The sequence below is a fragment of the Cannabis sativa genome, chromosome 9 (assembly GCF_029168945.1).
Source record: "Cannabis sativa cultivar Pink pepper isolate KNU-18-1 chromosome 9, ASM2916894v1, whole genome shotgun sequence".
NCBI classification, from domain to species: Eukaryota; Viridiplantae; Streptophyta; class Magnoliopsida; order Rosales; family Cannabaceae; genus Cannabis; species Cannabis sativa.
In genome coordinates this window covers 3,482,228-3,495,398 of record NC_083609.1, presented here as the reverse complement: position 1 = coordinate 3,495,398, position 13,171 = coordinate 3,482,228, and the positions used below count along the sequence as shown (strand labels likewise).

General features: G+C 30.6%; 2 protein-coding genes across 2 annotated transcripts; both read right to left on the bottom strand.

The window, feature by feature from the left end:
- Window positions 1–7,196: 7,196 nt before the first annotated feature.
- On the bottom strand, window positions 7,197–9,103 carry LOC133031027 (pectinesterase-like; the record flags this gene model as incomplete). The annotated part of the gene is made up of 2 exons (XM_061104243.1): window positions 7,197–8,123; window positions 8,323–9,103. Coding segments are annotated over 2 exons (1,482 nt in total), but the record flags the coding sequence as incomplete, so codon positions are not given.
- Window positions 9,104–11,208: 2,105 nt separating this feature from the next.
- Window positions 11,209–13,017, bottom strand: LOC133031026 (uncharacterized). The gene is made up of 3 exons (XM_061104242.1): window positions 12,979–13,017; window positions 12,337–12,432; window positions 11,209–12,054 (listed from the first exon to the last, which is right to left on the bottom strand). The coding sequence occupies exons 1-3, from the start codon at window positions 13,015–13,017 to the stop codon at window positions 11,209–11,211; spliced, it is 981 nt and encodes a 326-aa protein (XP_060960225.1).
- Window positions 13,018–13,171: the final 154 nt, after the last annotated feature.

Here is a 13,171-nt window from a genome sequence, read left to right as displayed (position 1 = left end):
TACCCGATTACAAATCAAATCAATTCAATCTATATCCAAAATTTTCTCAAGAAGTACATATAAAATTATATACTTAACATCCTGCTGAATTTGTTGTACTGTTTTTTTTTTTCATTCTCCAAATCTTTGAAGACCAAGAAGCATCATTCCTTACTTTTTTATAAATAAAACACCAAGGTCGCAATGATGGTTGACAATATTTGCTTCATGTGCTTGCTAATCGGTTTATCTTTCATTATACTTTTCAGCATTTGCTCAAAATAAAGAGATTGGACATGCCAATCAAGTCAGTGCTTTAGTTTTTTTTAAGACTTTGTCTATTGTAGAAACATTCAAAGAGGGCTAACTGTTTCATCTTTATCCTCACATAATAAACATACCTTGTTAATATTTGTGTCAAACTTGGAGATCAATTTCCTAATTCTAAGATTCTGTAAAATTGTCAGCCACAAGATAAATATGTGCTTTATAGAACTTGGCGTTTGGTTGAAGGTAATGAAATAGAATGGAAAGGAAATGAAACAGTCTTCATTCCATTCCTTTGTTTGGTTGCATATTAATGTGTTGGAATGCCATTCCAATGGAATGATCTTTCCACCATTTTAGTGGACTGACTATTCCATTTTAAAATGGAAGGAAAGACTATTCCAATGCATGATGAGAAAAAATTTAATAATTTTCTTATCAATTATTTTTATGTATTTTAAATTTTATTCCATTCCATTCCTATTCCCATTTCCATTCTCATTCCTATGTTTTCATTCCTTCCAACCAAACACTAGTGTAGTCCAAACTTCATTGTTTCATCTCACATTTTCTCTGTTTTTAGAAAGAGAATGCTATGACCAACCTTGATACTATATGACTCAGTTGCGAAGCTTGATATATCCACTTTATCTATGAATAAATTTTTAACTGCTACTATTCTTTTCTAGTACCAGCTACTCTCAATCGAAGCAAGGGGAGCTTGTCTTCGAATCTAAGGGAGAATCTTGGTTAGTTAATCAAGATCTAAAGGTAAATTGTTGTAAGAATCTTTGTTGTACTGTTTTACATCCATTTAATTTACAAACTGGAATTTGTATCTTAAGATTAATTTTTATTGGAGGTTATTTACCATACTAAGGCAGTTAGACTCAAAATAAACATGTTGGGTTTATTAAATTTTTTTAGTGTACTAATTTAGCTAAATAATCCCATTTGAATATCGAGAAACACTTTATTATGTTTATTCCTTGGAGATATAATATCACCTTTGTTATTAGGCATGATCATACAAAACTTAACTTATTTATAATTATAAGGCAATTGTTAGAATTTATTTACATATACTTTGATTTATTTTCTTAGATTAAAGTGATGATATACATTAGTCACTATTGAAGACTGTTTGTAGTACTAATTAAATTTAATTCCTCACATATAATTAAATTTAAAATTTATTTAAATATTTCCAACAAAATAAATAAATTTACATATTAATTAAATCTTTACATAAACACAAAATAATAAAATAAATAAATTTACATATTAACCGAACATTTACATAACACAACTCTTATTTACTCTTCATGAGGAGGATGAGCATCTCTAAGAAAAGAAGAATCATCACAATTGAAGGGAAGATGGACCATCATAGGAGGACGACGATGAAGATGATACTGGCGATGGAGCATTTAAGCACATATAGCTCATGTCTACTTGCAACTTCTCATATAGATAAGGTAATTGAATGTATCCCCTCTTGTATTCCTTCTCCAGTTTCATAACAATATTACTGCTTAAAAACTTTCTCATATATTCCTTGCAGCAATCTTTGCCCGTGCAAAGAATTTGTTGATCGGTGCCGTATATTACACTTGAATCGTCAAATTTAAGCATATAAGCTTGGTTGCACCCTCGAAATAGTCTACTTCCATATGAATCAATAATATAACAAGCATGAAGTTCTAGTTTTAAGACAAAGAAGTGATCGTTCCAACCCACGACGAAAATTTTCGGCTCTGTTGTTAAATCCTTAGTTATGTTCTCCCACATATTGTCTAAAGAGAACATATCTTTCAACAAGGCGAATTTTTCAACCCCGAACATCCCCGTTACTGACCTATCTGTGCAAATAGAGACTGGTCTGATACCAGCATTTATCACAGTCTCTATATCGAAGTGATTGTTAGAAAATTTGTTCTGGTAATAAGAGGATTCGTTGCTGAGTGCTCGCCACTCAGAAGAGCCTTGCAGGATTAGGGATTCAAATTGTACCCTTGTGGGGATTAATTTTGGGTTGCAGTGAAGCCAGTGAGCAATGAGTATTGCTATCACGGAACAAGCGCCGTATCCAGAAGCTAATCGGCTCGTTTGATCGAAGGAAGCAAATAAAACTGGAACTTTCAACAATGCTTCTTTATCTTGACTCAATAATTTTAGTGGTGATGACCACTCACTTAAATTTTGCTCCTGTAATTATTAACAAAAATTTATTAATGAATTATACATACACTCTAAAACTCATTCATAAATATACATAACATAATTAAAAATATATATGTGAATCTCATAGCTAGCTAGTTGTGTTATGAATTTAACACAATAACAATAGTTTCATTTAAAAAAAAAAAAATCTATGTTCTTGTTAATCTAATAATCCAAACGTTACTAAAAGACATGATTTGCACAAATTATTAATATTGTATTTATTTTAAATAATGTTCCAAGAAATTTTTTAGAGAATTTTTGTTACCTTGAAATTTTCCTGTCTTTCCCATATTATAATATCTTGTTGAGAGTAACTTTTCTCTTCCGTTGTAATTTGTTTTAGTTGGTTTGATGGAGTTCCCTATATTAAAAGAAGAAAAAAAAAATATTAGTTTTTATAAATTACACTCTTTCAATCAATTGATCATATATTTTACAATTAAAAAAATGAAGTGTCATTGGTCAAAAATTAATAATAATAATAAAAAATCTTAAAATAACAAGATTAATAATTAATCAAAAATGGTAGTGTCATAATTTTGCTTAATCAAGCTATTGAATTTATTAATTCAAATTTTAAGTTGTACTGATAAGAAGTTTTCCAATGTAATTTTCTGTACAAAGCATAATTAAAAGTAGTCATATATATGATTAATCCATTTTCCTTTGTAATAATAAGTCATGAGCTTAATTTGTACATTTGTACAGAAAACTAGAATTATTGATTTGGTTCAATTTGTTATTGCTTTTGGGGTATATATGTTATACTTAATATATCTCACTCACTACTTCACTCTCTTAAAGTTAATTAATTCTCTTTCACTAATAAATGAAGAATTCATGAATGAATTAAAGAAGAAAAAAGAAGAAGAAGAAGAATAGAGGAAGATTTTAGTTACCATCAAGATTTCTCTGAAGGATGCCTTTTTTGTTTCCATACTTAATTACTACTTCAACTTCAACACACACTCAAATAATAAAAATTTTTTTCTTTTCTCTAAGTAACACTTAACACCCTACGGCTTATATATATACCATATCATTAGTATAATTCTACTCAAATTAGGATTTATATTTAACTTTTAATTTATTTTTATTTAAAAAAAGATAGATATTTCACCGAAGGATTTTTTTATTTAATAAAATTAATTATTTTAAACTATCATAATTTAATTTTGTAAACTTTGAATTTATTGGGTATTTATGTAATAAAAGTGATTTAAAATGGGCCTTAGAATTGAGAGGAGCCCATATTGATACAGTTCTTCTTCTTCGTCTTCTTCCTTCTTATCCAAACGCCATACTTACTTACCACCTTACTTCAATTCAAACCAGAGACAGAGAGATAACCAACAACCACAACCACTCTCTTCTCATTACCAACCTCAACAACGGCTGCTTCCACCACTCTCGGACTCTTTTCTGGAAACACTTCCACTCGAATTCCCTTCCCAAAAGTGGACTCATCATCATCCATTAGAGTTTCTCTAAAGACCAATGCTTGCGCTGTTTCCGACCTTGGGTTCATCACTTCGCAGCTCAGTGGACTCAAAATCTCTAAAGATGTCTCCTTTCAAGAAGTGCTGCAGCCTCGAAGCATTCAGCGGCTTTTAGTGCCATAAGGATTTGCTCTGTCAATTCGAAGGGCATCCATGAGAAAGCTTTTAATTAACAACGGGCAATGGATGGCCACCGAGCAGTCGGAGGATACAGGCAGTAACATCCAATGCTTCCTGAATGAGTTCAGTGCGTTTCGATGGAGACCCTTAGCTTCATATATATAGTAAGAATGAGTGTGTTGAGTGTGTTGTAAAGACAACTAAATGTAAGAATGAGCAGCTTCTGCAAGAAGTACAGGACGAAAGAATGGAGTTTTAGAGGATCATAACTGTTTACAACCGAAAATCAACAAGTAATAAATGCAATCGGTTCAGTCATAGCTAGAACTAAATATAAAACAACAACAAAATGAGCAAAAGACAGATCAGAGAAAAAAAAAACCAGATGATTTACAGCAAAAAAAGTAAAAAATATCCTAAAATAATTGAAAAACAACATAAATACTTTCAGCACTTTCGGTGTTTCAAAATCTTCATCTTCAAGTTCAAAATAAGAGTCTAAATCTTCAATGATCGGTTTCGAACGTTTTAATTTTCTCTTTTCTAAAGAATGAACAACTTACTTTCTTTTGGAAGTTATAGAAGATGTAGGGTTACGGGAGATTTATTGAAATTTTTCTTACTCATTGCTAATCTACTAACAAAAATAAACAAGTACGAATGAAATATAATTCATAGAAATTGAGGGAAAATAAATCATATTAAAACTACAAATCAATATCAAATAATCTCCATCTATACCCTAATGAACTGTTTAGCTACTCATGTTTATTGTAGCAAATTCACACATTAATTTTAGAAAAGAGAAGAAAATAATGCTGAAAACTCCGTTGAAAAAACCTTCGCGATCAATTTTGCTCTCTAAAATTCGTACTCCCTGATTGCTTGTTAAAAACTATTAAAATTGTTAAGGGTCCTAGTGCTAATGACAGTTAGTTGAATCTGTTATTTCAGTTACAGGGGTTTAGATTTAGTATTTTGCACGTGGTGCCTTTCCCTGTATATAAGAAGTTTATCTTCTTCTTTCTCATTCAAAGAAATTGCTCTGTTTTCTCTCTTCCTTCTTTCTCTCTCGTTCAACCTCTTTTTGTCTAAACACTCACAAAAGTCACTTCTTTTATAACCAAAACATGATAAAAAAAAAAAAAAAGATAAAAAAACGCTAAAAAAATTTATTCTGCTTAGGATTAGAAGGGGCGGGCCGCAGCATGGGATTTCTATGCCTAGGCATGACCCCCTTTATTTGGGCAGTGAGTTTTCTGCTGCATTGATTGATAGTATTTTGGTCATAACTCTCTCAATATTACTTGGAATTAGATGATTCAAGATGTTTTGGAAAGATAAAAGAGAGATCTAAAACTTTTATGTTTTAACCTTTTTTAAATATAATCAGAACATAGTCGAATTCAGGTTTTAAGTTTCAGCTTTATTTTTTTGCACAATTTTTTCTATTTTATAGATCATCTTTTTGTGAGATATTTTTATCTTTATTTCATCTTATTCCTTTGATATTTTTTAATCTTCTTCTATTTTGAATTTGCAAAAATAAAAGATAAAAAGCGTAAAATTACTCCAAACCAGAGTAAAACTAAATTAAAAACACATTAAAAATTAACCTAAAAATAATACAAAAAACAACCTAATATGTTTCTAGTTTTGTTTTTTATTTTTATTTTCTTTATATCCTCTATTTTTGTTTCTTCTTCTTCTTCTTCTTCTTCTTCTTCTTCTTCTTCTTAAATAGCCTAAAACTAATAATGCTAACCCTAATTCCATCTCCTTCATCCTCTCTCTTTCTCCCGATTTCACTCTATCCATTTTTTTCTCTCAAGCTTGAAGACGAGTCCCAAACATGCATCTACCGGAGTCTGAATCAGTCGAGGTTATTTGAGCTTTAATGGTGGCTGAGGAGGAGGAGGTTAACAGATCTGGGTTTGGGTTGCCGATCTGGGTCACCAAGCGGGGCAGAGAGGGCTGGGTCGCGCGAGAATGAGAGAGAGAGGGGTTTGAGAGCGAGAGAGAAAAGAGGATAGGGTCTAAATCGTCTGTCGGCCTTCCGCTTGCACCAAGAGGGAGGAACAAAGAGAGAGGGGGAGGTAGCTGGTGGATGAGATGAGCAGTTTCTGACCACGGTGGCTATGGAGGTTCAGGCGTAGAAGGAAGAAGACGAAGGGGAGAGAGAAGAGAAAGAGTAGGGCTGAGAAAGTCTTTAGAAGAAGAAGAGAAAGGGTCGTGGCTATTCAGGCGTGGTGGTGGTGCTAGTTTGGGGTTGGGGGTTGGTGGTTGGTTGTTTCTAGCAGTGAAAAGAAGAAAAAGAAAAAACAAATTATTTTTAAATAATTTATTTATTTTTATTTTTTACAATTAAAATGATAATTTAGACCTATAATATTTCGATACGTAGTAATTTTAAAAAAAATAAACGGCTCATTTAAAATTAAGACTAATAGACAAATAAAAACAATGACCTTGAGAACTATTACCGCTATTTCTGAAAATTAGAAACTAATCAAAACGATCTTTTTGGAAACTTTTGCCACAAATTTTTATTTATTTTATTATTAACTCCATTATATTGGTTGATTTATAGGTAAGCATTTTCTAAAGTTAACTTCTATTTTCCTTTAGAAAAATTCTATTTACAACAAACCACGAATACATATTAATATATAAAAAAATTAAGTACAAAATAATTTTTAATTTTTAAAAATTGTTGATTTTTTTTAATTTCTTTCACTAAGTTAATTTTAATACTTATTTTAATTTTTTTTTTTAAATCATGTATAATATTTTTTTTTAATAAAATTTTAAATAATTTTCTTAATAATTAATGAGGTTTTTTTTATTTTTACACTTTAAAACAGTTTTTTTTACATTTTTACAAAATTCTACATGGAAACCTTTATTGCAACTAGCGCTGCAACTTAAATTGCAACAAAAAATCGTATAGAAATTCTTATTGCAACTAGCGCTGCAACCACTTTAGAAACTCAAACCGTAAATTTTAAAAAAAAAAATTAAAAAAATAATATATAGAGTAATTTCCCGTAATTAATTAATTTAATGTAAAATAATATATAATGATTTAAAAAGATAAGGATGTAGTACTGTAAATGCATACTATTATTGATTAAAACAGGCAATAAGCCTACAAATACACAATTGTATCAAACAAAAAAACATGTAACTAAACATTAATTGAGAATGTTTTTCTTTTTTAAATTATTATTTTATATAATCAACAAGGTGGGGATAGGATTAATTAATCACTACCATCCTCTCATCCTGTGAATATGTCTATTCAAGTTTTTATTTGAAAATATAAGATGAATTAATTCTTCAATCCAAGAAAAAATGGTGACCCAGTTTCTTCTAACCATAAATTTCCTTGAATAAATTGACCTGGTGTGAATTGAAGAGCTTCATTCTTATCAGTAATGACCTTAAAACCATTCCATTTCACTCTCTGATCAGTTACAGCACCAGGTCCTTTATTTGCATACTCAGCAAAGTAAACTGTGTTAAGACCAAAATCACCATTATCCCATTCAAGCCAACCAGCTGGTTGAATCAAATCATCAATTATAGACTCCATGATCACAGTTCTAGAGTACTTTTTCAATGGTTTGCCTAAGTATGTTGGTGTTAACAATCTTTCTGAGAAGAATTTCTGTTCAGGTACAATCCTACAGTTTTGTAAAACTATGCCTGTTGTTTCATGTTTGTTAACTCTGCCTTGGGCAGTCACTGCATTGTTCTGGTTTTTCTCGGGCTTTCGAACGATGATCAACGAGTTTTGGACGACGGCTGCTGCGTCTCCAAAGATGAAATCGACTGTTCCTGATATGACACAGTTGTGATAGAATTGACGATGTGTTTGAACATATAATGTGTTTTGGTAACCATCCATTCTACAATTGTAAAATGCAGACATGTCTGATTGAACTCGAAGTGCCACTGCTTGGTGTCCTTCTGTTCCTGCTGTGTTTTGAAATCCGATCGATTTCGCCACAAATCCACTTCCAATTACAGCTGATAAGGTAAGAAATGAAGATGATGATAAGCACAATTAATAGCAAGGAAGAAAATAAAAGGAAAATATTTTTTGGACCCTGGTTGGGCCCTAGGCGCAGGCTTAGTTCGTCTTAGCTCAGGCCGACCCTGATTAGTAGAAGAGAAAAGAAAATGAAGGGAAGTGAATGTGTTAAGGTAATGAAAACTTAAAACTTACAGAATGTTGCAGTTCTAATGGTTGAAACTCCTTCATTGAAATTCTTTCTTCCTGTGATGATTGTCTTTCTAGGTCCATCTCCATACATAAAGACATTCACTTGTTCTTTTGTAACAGTTAGGTACTCGTTGTATATTCCTGCTTTAACATATATAATGTATTTGCCTTTGTGGTTCTTGGGATAAGAAGAAAGAGCTTCTGCAATAGTTTTGAAATCTCCACTCCCATCTTTAGCCACAATTTTATTTGGAATTGCATTTTCAATGTCATTGTTGGTACTCACTAGTTTTTTATCTGTAGTAGAAAACCATGATGGATATTCACCATTGCTTTGATAGACCTCCTTAAGTCGTCTAGAACCAGAACCGATTGTAAAGCCTTTGTTAAAATTTGCACCAAAACTTGCTTTACTAGTGTCACTGCCTCCGCCACCTCCACCTCCACCGCCACCTCCTCCTCTTCCATAGCCACCCCAATCATACTTATTACCATTACTCCAACTATACTCATTATGTGTGTCAGTTGGTTGAAAGCTCCGACTAGCTCCACCACTCTCTTTCCTCCGTCTTCGGCTTTCTCCAATGCTGTGCCGGCGCCGGCGCTGGTGGCTGAAATGCTGAGGTGGCGAGTTTGGTGGACGTGGCAAGTTGTAATGAAGATGGGTTTTGGGTTTGGCTTTGAGTTTGAGTTTGGTTGAAGAAGATGATGCAAAGTCTCTACTCCCAATCGAATCGAACACAGCTCCATTATTGGTTAGTTCTTTCTCTCTGGTTCTGTTTTTTTTTGGTTAAAAAAAAAAGTGCTTGTGGAAAATGGAATGCCACGTGTCCTTATTTTGACATAAACATCTTTGGATTTTGCGTTAGTTAATGATTTTAGAAGTAATGATTAAAGATAAGGATCTAGTGAACTATATACTGTTATTTATTGTATCATATAGACTATTGAAACAAAAACATTAAACCACAAATTGGAGGATGCTTATTCTTACTATTTTATATTATTAATTTATTTATAACCAATAATTTAAATAAAACTCATCAACTAATAGAGGATCAACCTTTAATGGAGTGTCCTATTAACTTACTCATTTTCTCATCTTCATTAACTTTAAAATTTTCTTTTTCTTCTTAAGTTTTTTTTCATTAGTTTTCTTTTTCTTCATTTATTTGAAAGATTGATCCACATTTTTTTTAATTATGGTTACTATTAGTTCTTACTCTTCTCATATCTATCATCCTTAAAATTTTCTTCAGCTTCTTAAACTTCTTTTTCAAATTTAATTTTTTTTGTTGTGCATATTGAGTCTCAAATATCATTTTAGAATTTGGTTCATTACTCTCTGATTTTGTTAAATATATGTTTTGTTATTTTGTATGTGCTATTTGGTGTTCAGTATTATAAACTTGATTTTCATATTTTTTAACGGCTGTTTTGGTTATTCTATTTTTTTTTTATAATGTATTTAGGGTAAGGAATTTTTCTAAGGTGAAGGTTTCCTCTCGTGATCATGTTATGATAGTTCACACTGGCAAAAGAGTTATTGAAGTATAGTATTTTTTTGTGATTTTATTTGGTTATTTTGTTTTGTATTTTTAATGTTCTTTTACAGTTATTTTAGTAATTTTTTATGTTATTGTTGTTGGGTTAAAATTTTAAATATTTACGTTCTTACTGAAAAAATAGTTGTTTTCTGACTATTCTGGTGTTGCTTTGGTGGTTCAGTTCGTAGGTGTTGAAGATGGATGCTTCGTATGTGTTTTGGGGTATACACAGTATAAAAGAAATAAAAAAATTCTAGGACAATATATTTGTAAAAAAAATATTATGTGGCAATATTTTTGTGAAACTTACCCAAAATTCTAATATTTTTGTAAATCCTCCTATATAAATTAAGTGTATGGAGCATTTATTTATTTTTATACTTTTATTTCTCTTTTAATAATAGATGAAGAAATCATGAATGAATTAAAGAAGAAGGAAGAAAAAGAAGAATAGAGATAATATAATAAAATAGATTGTGGAATAGTTTCTCTAAATAAAAAGGTCTCTAAAAGTTATTCTTGGAAAGTTATATGTTTCCTGAAAGTTGTTCCCGGACAGCTAATATGTCCATCTGGAAGAAGTTTTGTGGAATGATACTTGTCATCCTTTGTTGAAAAGTTCAAGCTTCTGTGATGAAATGATAATGGAGGTAGTTTCATTTGAAGGGAGTTAAGATTCATAGGTGAAGGGATTTCAGCTCAATCAAAGTAAGGGGAGCTTGTCTTCGAATCTAATGGAGAATCTTGGTTTGTTAATCAAGATCTTAAGGTAAATTGTTGTAAATATTTTTGTTGTATTGTTTTACATCCATTTGATTTACAAACTGGAATTTGTATCTCAACATTGATTTTTATTGGAGGTTATTTACCATACTAAGGCAGCTAGACTCAAAATGAAAATGTTGGGTTTATTAAATTTTTTTAGTGTACTAATTTAGCTAAATAAATAGCATTTAAATATCGATAAACACTTTACTATGTTTATTCCTTGGAGTTATAATATGGCTTTCGTTATAAGGCATGGTCATATAAAACTTAATTTATTTATAATTATAAGGCAAACTGCTAGGATTTATTTACATATACTTTGATTTATTTTTTTAGATTAAAGTGATGATATACATTAGTCTCTATTGAAGACTGTTTGTAGTACTAATTAAATTTAATTCCTCACATATAATTAAATTTAAAATTTATTTAAACATTTCCATATAAATTTACATATTAATTAAATATTTGCATAAACACAAAATAATAAAATAAATAAATTTACATATTAACCGAACATTTACATAACACACAATTGAAGGGAAGATGAGCATCACTAATAAAAGAAGAATCATCACAATTGAAGGAAAGATGGAGCATCATAGGAAGACGTCGATGAAGATGATACCGGCGATGGAGCATTTAAGCACATATAACTCATGTCTACTTGCAACTTCTCATATAGATAAGGTAATTGAATGTATCCCCTCTTGTATTCCTTCTCCAGTTTCATAACAATATTACTACTTAAAAACTTTCTCATATATTCCTTGCAGCAATCTTTGCCCGTGCAAAGAATTTGTTGATCGGTGCCATAAATTACACTTGAATCGTCAAATTTAAGCATATAAGCTTGGTTGCACCCTCTAAATAGTCTACTTCCATATGAATCAATAATATAACAAACATGAAGTTCTAGTCTTAAGACAAAGAAGTGATCGTTCCAACCCACGACGAAAATTTTCGGCTCTATTGTTAAATCCTTAGTTATGTTCTCCCACATATTGTCTAAAGAGAACATATCTTTCAACAAGGCGAATTTTTCAACCCCGAACATCCCCGTAACTGACCTATCTGTGCAAATAGAGACTGGTCTGATACCAGCATTTATCACAGTCTCTATATCGAAGTGATTGTTAGAAAATTTGTTCTGGTAATAAGAGGATTCGTTGCTGAGTGCTCGCCACTCAGAAGAGCCTTGCAGGATTAGGGATTCAAATTGTACCCTTGTGGGGATTAATTTTGGGTTGCAGTGAAGCCAGTGAGCAATGAGTATTGCTATCACGGAACAAGCGCCGTATCCAGAAGCTAATCGGCTCGTTTGATCGAAGGAAGCAAATAAAACTGGAACTTTTAACAATGCTTCTTTATCTTGACTCAATAATTTTAGTGGAGATGACCACTCACTTAAGTTTTGTTCCTGTGATCATTAACAAAGATTCATTAATAAATTATACATATACTCTAAAACTCATTCATAAATATACATAACATAGTTAAAAAAATATATATGAATCTCATAGCTAGCTAGTTGTGTTATAAATTTAATACAATAACAACAATTTCATTTTAAAAAGAATTTTCTATGTAATTATTAATCTAATAATCCAAACGTTACTATAAGACATGATTTGCACAAATTATTAGTATTGTATTTATTTTAAATAATGTTCCAAGAGAAATTTTAGAGAATTTTTGTTACCTTAAAATTTTCTTGTCTTTCCCATATTATATGATCTTGTTGAGAGTAACTTTTCTCTTCTATTGTAGTTTGCTTTAGTTGGTTTGATGGAATTCCCTATATCAAAAGAAGAAGAAAAAAATATTAGTTTTTATAAATTACTCTCTTTCAATGAATTGATCATATATTTTTCAATCAAAAAAACAAAAAAAATGAAGTGTCATTCGTCAAATAATAATAATAATAATAATAAATCTTAAAATAACAAGATTAATAAGTAATCAAAAATGGTAGTGTTATAATTTTGCTTAATCAAGTTATTAAATTAATTAATTCAAATTTTAAGTTGTATCAATAAGAAATTTTCCAATCTAGTCTTTTGTACAAGGCATAAACAAAGCAGCTATATATATATATGATCAATCCATTTTCGCTTGTAATTATAAAGTCATTAGCTTAATTTGTACAGAAAACTAGAATTATTACTTTGGTTTATTTTGTTATTGCTTTCGGAGTATGTATGTTATACTTAATTTATCTCACTCATTACTTCACTCTCTTAAAGTTAATTAATTTTCTTTCACTAATAAATAAAGAATTCATGAATGATCGATTAAAGAAGAAAGAAGATGAAGAAGAAGAATAGAGGAAGATTTTAGTTACCATCAAGATTTCTCTGAAGGATGCCTTTTTTGTTTCCATACTTAATTACTACTTCAACTTCAACACACACTCAAAATTCAAATAATAATAATTTTTTTCTTTTCTCTAATTAACACTTAACAACCTTACGGCTTATATATATATACCATATGATTAGTATAATTCTACTCAAATTAGGATTTATAGTTAACTT

Excerpts from the sequence above, each read along its gene's own strand:
- LOC133031026 (XM_061104242.1), bottom strand. The coding sequence starts at position 13,017 with ATGGAAACAAAAAAGGCATCCTTCAGAGAAATCTTGATG. Across the intron at positions 12,433-12,978 it reads CCTTCAGAGAAATCTTGATG|GGAATTCCATCAAACCAACT; the intron begins GTAACTAAAATC and ends CTTTTGATATAG. Across the intron at positions 12,055-12,336 it reads AAAGACAAGAAAATTTTAAG|GAACAAAACTTAAGTGAGTG; the intron begins GTAACAAAAATT and ends TAATGATCACAG.